At 36.4% G+C, this 7,198-nt stretch overlaps 5 protein-coding genes across 5 annotated transcripts; 3 read left to right on the top strand and 2 right to left on the bottom strand. All coding sequences in view use genetic code 12, as the record gives it.

Annotated features, from left to right (window-relative positions):
* Positions 1-760: 760 nt before the first annotated feature.
* Positions 761-1,072, top strand: CORT_0D03310 (Hhf22 histone H4; the record flags this gene model as incomplete). Its single annotated transcript, XM_003869261.1, has 1 exon — positions 761-1,072. One exon carries the CDS (start codon positions 761-763, stop codon positions 1,070-1,072), a length of 312 nt encoding a protein of 103 aa, XP_003869310.1.
* Positions 1,073-1,271: 199 nt separating this feature from the next.
* Positions 1,272-2,879, bottom strand: CORT_0D03300 (hypothetical protein; the record flags this gene model as incomplete). The annotated part of the gene is made up of 1 exon (XM_003869260.1): positions 1,272-2,879. One exon carries the CDS (start codon positions 2,877-2,879, stop codon positions 1,272-1,274), a length of 1,608 nt encoding a protein of 535 aa, XP_003869309.1.
* Positions 2,880-3,110: 231 nt separating this feature from the next.
* CORT_0D03290 (hypothetical protein) lies at positions 3,111-4,240 on the bottom strand (the record flags this gene model as incomplete). The annotated part of the gene is made up of 2 exons (XM_003869259.1): positions 3,111-4,132; positions 4,204-4,240. The coding sequence occupies 2 exons, from the start codon at positions 4,238-4,240 to the stop codon at positions 3,111-3,113; spliced, it is 1,059 nt and encodes a 352-aa protein (XP_003869308.1).
* Positions 4,241-4,954: 714 nt separating this feature from the next.
* Positions 4,955-5,638, top strand: CORT_0D03280 (hypothetical protein; the record flags this gene model as incomplete). The annotated part of the gene is made up of 1 exon (XM_003869258.1): positions 4,955-5,638. One exon carries the CDS (start codon positions 4,955-4,957, stop codon positions 5,636-5,638), a length of 684 nt encoding a protein of 227 aa, XP_003869307.1.
* Positions 5,639-5,791: 153 nt separating this feature from the next.
* On the top strand, positions 5,792-7,117 carry CORT_0D03270 (Spt10 protein; the record flags this gene model as incomplete). Its single annotated transcript, XM_003869257.1, has 1 exon — positions 5,792-7,117. One exon carries the CDS (start codon positions 5,792-5,794, stop codon positions 7,115-7,117), a length of 1,326 nt encoding a protein of 441 aa, XP_003869306.1.
* Positions 7,118-7,198: the final 81 nt, after the last annotated feature.

The following is a 7,198-nucleotide window of genomic DNA, read 5'->3' as shown; positions in this document are numbered from 1 at the left end:
GTTAAATGTATGTATGTTATAAAAAGAAGGGATGAAATATTGTTGTGATACGGGTGGGCAGAATGAAGTTTATATATCCAGATCTGTGGATGCAAAAGTGCTGTTGACACTTTGTCTGTTTTGTTTACATTTCATGCGATAAGGCGAGAGAGAGAGAGCATCGCAATTGTAGTCGCGCGACTCAAAACTCTTTTGATCGAATCACAAGTCCGTGGTAGCTCTAACTTTTCAGCACAACAAAAGACAAATTATTTTACATGTGCGTGAGTAAATTTAAGACTGATGCGTAAAATTTAAACCAGTGCGTCTTATGTTCCAAACAAAAGACAGTACAATTGCTGTAAGTTTTCCTTTGTTGTGCAAACAGGTTTATACATCAATACACAAGAGTACAAGAGAGGAGTATGTGTTACTAACAAAAGAAAAGTTACAGAGTCACGAGAGTATTACGTATCATACACTAAACACGATGGAGACTCTTACGTTGCATTATTCTATGTATCTTGTAGTGTTTGTTTTTGCTTTTGGTGACATGTCTTGCCTCGCGCTACACACAAACACACACTTGCTTACTTACTCTTACTTTACTTTACTCTCCTTAGTCTCAATCTGTTGATAAAATTTCATCAACACTTCAATTCCTAACAAAACAATTTTCTATTTAAATATCACAACAATTTCCCATTTTTTACGTCAACACTTTTTTTATTCTTCTTATCAATACATATACCCCATACATATATAACAATAATAATCAACAATGTCTGGTAGAGGAAAAGGAGGAAAAGGATTAGGAAAAGGAGGTGCTAAGAGACACAGAAAGATCTTGAGGGATAACATTCAAGGTATAACAAAACCAGCTATTAGAAGATTGGCAAGAAGAGGTGGTGTTAAACGTATTTCTGCTTTGATTTATGAAGAAGTTAGAATTGTTTTGAAACAATTTTTGGAAAACGTTATTAGAGATGCTGTTACTTATACTGAGCACGCCAAGAGAAAGACTGTTACTTCATTGGATGTCGTTTATGCTTTGAAGAGGCAAGGTAGAACCTTGTATGGTTTCGGTGGTTAAACACAGAGAAGTTACCATTGTTACTACACCTTTTTCTTTTCATTTCGTATTATTGTATAGCATATATAAATTTGTTAAATTTGATGACCATTATTTAGAAACAAACTTTGTAGAGATTAGCTTTATTGATAATGTGAAGCTACTTTGTTGAGGATGCTACAAATAAAATTAAATTGTCTAAATTACTCCGTCGTCGTATCTATACTAAATCCTCCTCCATACTTCCTCCTGCTATCAAATGATGCTTGATCTTTCTCGTTAACCGTTTATTCCATGATTCAAAATTAACCGGTTCTGGATCCTTATAATCATCCTGTGTGTACATTTGCCATTTCTTCATGCAATCAGTATTTTCAATATCCTTATATTCCTTTGGACATCTGCATCTACACCCAACACCATTATATCTGGGCTTGTCAGGGAAAGCAAGTTCCTCTGCGCCACTAGTAAATGCAACATAATTAGGGTTTGGCGAATACTCCAGTTGTCGTTCTGGTGCATTAGCTGGACAATGAACAAATATTTCATGTCGATATCCTATATCTCTGAAATAATGAACTTCATTTAGATCCAAAAACATACCAATTGCCAATGAATGAACTGGTGCGTCACCCCTTCTTTTTTTATAAACCCCCCCAGCCGATTCAAGATGTTGATAAAATTGTTGGTATTCAGGTGATGTAAATAAATCAACTCGTGCAATTTCAAAATTGGACCAAAAATGACATAGATTGTAATCTTCTTTATCGGTTCTATCTTCATGCAATTTGGGCATCTGTTTACTTCTTTGAAGTATTCTTCGTGTCAAATAGGGATTCTTTGTGAACACATCTTCGGTCTTACCTTTAACTTCATGAATGAATTTTTGCAAGTATATTTGATCTTGAATTTCAACCACCAAATCATGCGAATTGTGGATTCCATCGTAAACACCCAATTTATCTTCGCCATCGAGCCATTTCGAACTCAAGACAAATAGTTTCCAACTGCTTTTCACTTTAATGCCATGCTTTTTGATGAATGTTTGAACATGACGGAATAAACCTGGAATGGAATAGTACAAATCAAACAACATTACATTAAATCCATATTTTTTCCCCCTCTTTTCCATCTCAATAAATGGATCATACGTTAAATCACAATAAAATTCAACATTTGGTTCAACTCTCCAATACCAATCCAATTTACTAACTAATGGATGTAGGTAAAATTTACCTGAGTAGAAACGACACATTTTATGATAACTTTTCAAATTACCATAAAGTAATTCACGATCTCCCTGAGACTCGATCCATTCATTCAATTCAGCTTCAGGTATATCCTTAGAAAACTCCCAATCTTCCATGGCTATTTTACCAAATGAAACTTTAGCATTTGTTTGATTTGATACTGCATCTTTAAACTCAGTGGAAAACTCTTCATTGTTAAGAAACAACCATGGGTAATTATACCATTGATTGAAATGTCGTTCCATTGATTTCATACTTGATATGACACCTTTAATTTCCAGGTTTCGACATAGCATAATAAATGCAGCATTGGCTCGAGGTTGATCGGTGTTAGGGATAGCACAACCGTACTGAAATGGAGAGTCAATCTTTGTATCCAATCGCTGATCGCTGAGCTCTTCTAACGATTCCTCATTTGGTGGTTTGGTGATTCTAAAGTTTATCCAATAGGGATCATTATTCGGTAGTAAATTGTCTTTGAATAATAGTATTACAGATAGGAATAAAATTGTAGATAGTAGAACAGTGGAGCTCTTTCTGGTTCGAAGTAGAAGAGCCTTCAACTTATTAAAAGACATTGCTCAGGCGTTATGTACCCTCAAGACTTAGTTCATATGTAGTCTATAACTATTCACGTGGATCAGAAGTAGCCGCAGTTTACTTAATGCCGATGGAAGAAAAAAAAAACTCAATTGCCGATATTATCAAAAATACAATGAATTACACAAAATACATCAAATATTAATATATCCAAAACAAGTCACACTCTCCCTTTCTCCGCTAAATCATCCAAGCCTATCTACGATTCGTCATTTCTCTTTCTTCACTATTGCGGTCCTTAGTAGCACCAAATCATCATTCAATTCTTCGGGTTTCAAACCCTGAGGTCCCACAAATTGTTTATGTGAACCACGTGTTTGAACTTTATAACTATTATGATTTCCATCATCACCATTCAAACCATTTCCGTCATAAATCAACGACTTGACTCCGTCTTCATTCTCCATTATAAATGAATTCAATGCATCATAATCTTTGTCACTGAAATTGGACTCATATCCACTGTTGACACCACCATTGGTCCTATTGTGAGCATATACCGAGCTATGTTGAGTAGTAGAACTTGCATGTCCATTGTGCCAAGGTTTCGCACTTGCCGTACTACTCGATACTTCGTCATTTGATGAATATCTTGTGGTATGAAGTCGTCTCCTTTTACCCAGGGAGATATAACCCGACCCATTTTGTGCTGATGATATATTACCATTCAAGCCTCCTCCCCCATCTGATAAATCATCCATTTCTCCTGTAGCAAATCGTCCAAAATATTCACCACGTTTTCTCAAAGATCTTCTGTCATGAAGATTCAACCCCATAGCTGCTGCTAGTGTTTCATTGTCTCTGTGTGCCCCACCTTCATTACCGTGATTATAACTGTTGTTATTCAATAGATTTAACAAATACTTATCCTCTTTCAACGTCTTTATCTGTTTCTGTAGTTTATCGTATAGTTTCTCCTTGATCAATTTGATCATCTTATCATGATTCTCCTTTGCCTTCTGTAAAGCTTGATTGTATTCCATTTCTATACTCTTGACTTGATATTCCTCCCAAAGACGTAATTTGGTCAACTCATAGTCTCTCACTTCTTCTAGTTGTGTTTTTTTTGTTACATATTCTTCGTTGGTACCTTGCTGTAGACTTGCTAATTTGTTTTGTAGTTCATGTAAACTGTTGCGATAGAATATATCTCGATCATTCTTGAACGTCAGTTCTAGTTTCTGTAATCGAGTAGCAATATTGTTTCTTCTCTTATCTCGTTTGCTGACAGCTAAATAGTTAGACTGGTTAGTACGCTGTTCTCGATTTTCTCCGAGTGAAAGGTGGTTCGTTTGCACATACCGTCCGTGGCAGTTCCGTTTCTTTTGTAGTCTTCCATGTTATATAAAGAATCTTGAGTAATATATTCAAGCTCTGAGATTCATACAACGGATAGGGCGATAGTAGTCTTAATACTTGAAGCGCGTAATAATGAAGTGACTCTTGGTGGGGGGAATTCCTTTTGGAAGATTAAAAATTGAGTTTCCATTTGAAAGCGAAGTTTAAAATTCCATCAACAGAGAAGAATATGGATTATATGCAGGAGTATAACATGGAAACAAAAGAATAAAGTATACGTACATTTTATATTTACAACACAGGGAAATAGCTGTTATTGAAATGGCTAGCACCGAAAACAACTTATGTGCTAGCTTTTAGTGTGTTATTTGAGTTACCTATTTAACAAAATTCAATCTTTATTCCAATTTCGGAATATCCTAACTTATAGCATAGTTGTTTGCGTTGTTTTGTTACAAATTACGACGAAATCTAGAAAACTCAGCGTGCCTTTAGTTCAAAGCCAGAAATGTTGGAAACTTATATCTATTATCATATGGCTTTGCAATTTTTCAACTAGTTTATTTGCAATTAATGCAATCCTACATCAGTCAATTTGCGAAGCTTATTCCGGCTCGAATGCTCCTATTGCTACCAGCTCCGACACAAGAATTAATAGATTAATCGTTCGCGGCTTTACAATTCCGTCGATAAATATCGATTCATCATAATTTCAATAGAGACTACTTCCTTCGTTACCCATACACAATTCAAAATGACTTTTAGCGATGTCACATATGAATCAGTGAAAGATCTTCCTTTTGCAAATGGGAAGTTCGAATCAACCCCAAAAGTCACAAAGTCCGTAATAAACTTCAATTTGAAAAAAGATGGACGGCCCGTTACTTTATTCAACATTCATGATGCGTCTATCGTTCCTGAAAGTTTGATCACTGCACTTCAAAATGAATTCAATTTTGTTGTCGAAGAGGGTTTAACGTATCCTTACCATGAGGTCAAATCATATGACGATTTTAAGAGTTATTGGTTTCTTCATTTCGTTTCAATTTTTATAGACGGAAATTTTACTTCATTCAATGATCTCAAATTACAAAATCTATCAGTGGAAGAATGGAACAACATATTCCTCGGCACATTCTACGTCAAACCAAATTACATTGGCCGATGCTCACATGTTTGTAATGCTGGATTTGTCGTCAACCATATGAAACGTGGATTAGGGTTGGGAAAAGAATTGGGAGCAAAGTATTTAGACATTGCACCTCAATTGGGATACGTCTATTCAGTATTCAATTTGGTGTTTGAGACCAATGTAGCAAGCTTGAAGATTTGGGATTCTTTGGGGTTCGAAAGAATTGGGTATGTTAAGAATGTGGCTGTATTGAAGGGACATGATAAATTGGTAGGTGCTTACATATTTGGAAAGGACTTGCAGTAAAGTTCAGTATATTATGTCCTAATAGATAGATATTTACTGTAAAAAGAATACATTCGAGACTTTGTTGCAAAATGTGCTCCAAGGAATAAAAATTTTGGTAGCATTAGAATTGTAAAACTTTACAAACATTCACCTGCACCTAAATGGTGTGATATGATCCCAGATGATGCAGTGACTGCGGTTCGACAACTGAAACTGGCGAGCAAGTTAAACAGAAAGAGATACCATGGTGAACTTGAAGACCAGAATGGAACAGGGATCCCAGCACATTCAGATCAACCTATGATAAACAAGATTAACGAAAGATATACAATTCTTCTCAAAGATGGAGTAACAACAGCAACAATATACCCTGTTATGTCTCCACTTGATATTCCAATAGGGCTCCTACACTTTTTATGCGATGAATACAACATGGAAATCGAACGAGGCGAAACGTTGCCTTTTTTTGATCCACTAACTCTTGATCAATTTGTTGAGCATTGGTTTGATTCTTTCGTGGGGATAATGTGTCTTGGGGATGATCCCCATTTAAATAGAGCCCCAGATGATAGATCATGGGAGAATGAATGTTTGGGAACGTTTTCCATCAAACCCCAATACCCTGGTAAAAGGTGTTCACACATTTGCACCGCTGAATTTCTTGTGAATGCAGGTATTAGAGGCAAAGGTATTGGAAGAACTTTGACCGATTGCTTTTTGCAATGGGCCCCAAAAATTGGTTACACTTATGCCATGTTCAATCTTGTTTTTGAAAGCAATGCTGCTGCTCGAAAGTTGTGGGAGTCATTAAACTTCAAAAGAGCAGGAAAGATTAAAAGTGCCGCATACGTGAAGAACTTTGATCAGCCGGTTGATGCAATCATATATGGTCGTGAACTTGCAGATAAAACAGTAGCAGAGTCGAGTGTCTATAGGTTTGATAAAATAAGGTACTACTTAGAAACAGGTAAGTATCCGGCGACAGCCGATCGTCAAGAAAAAGCCAGATTACGAGCTGGTGCAATGCATTATAGCCTATCTAACGGGAAATTGTTATTGAAAGGAAAGGAGGTGGTTGCTGACTTGGACCAGCAAATGCGCATTTGTTACGAAGTACATCGAGGTAATGGACATTTAGGGATAAACAAAACCACAACTCAGGTGGCAGAGAAGTATCACTGGCCAAGAATCAAGGAAACTGTAGGCGTTGTGATAAAGGAATGTGACAAATGCAATAAAATACCGATAGACGAAGGAAATGGAAGATTTGGATATGAGTTGGCTAATGCCGATTTGGAGAGACCACAAATAAGCGAGCACATTCAAGCAGTTGTATCAGAAGTCCAACAAGCACATAGGGAAGGTTTGAAACAGACTTATGCAGAAGTTGCCGCCTCTTCAGGCCCAAGTTTCCCAATCGTTGATAAATATTTGTCTGATGAAGATACTGAAACTGACATCATACGTCCAAGAGTTAAAACTTACCAGAGAAGATAAGGTTGTCAATAAACGTAATATTTTATATTAATGTCAAGTACGATATATACAAAGCACAATGTAGAAATCTCCCCCAAGATC

This window comes from Candida orthopsilosis, assembly GCF_000315875.1.
Source record: "Candida orthopsilosis Co 90-125, chromosome 4 draft sequence".
Classification (NCBI taxonomy): domain Eukaryota; kingdom Fungi; phylum Ascomycota; class Pichiomycetes; order Serinales; family Debaryomycetaceae; genus Lodderomyces; species Lodderomyces orthopsilosis.
Note: the sequence above shows the minus strand (reverse complement) of the source record. Positions and strands in the feature narration are given on the sequence as shown.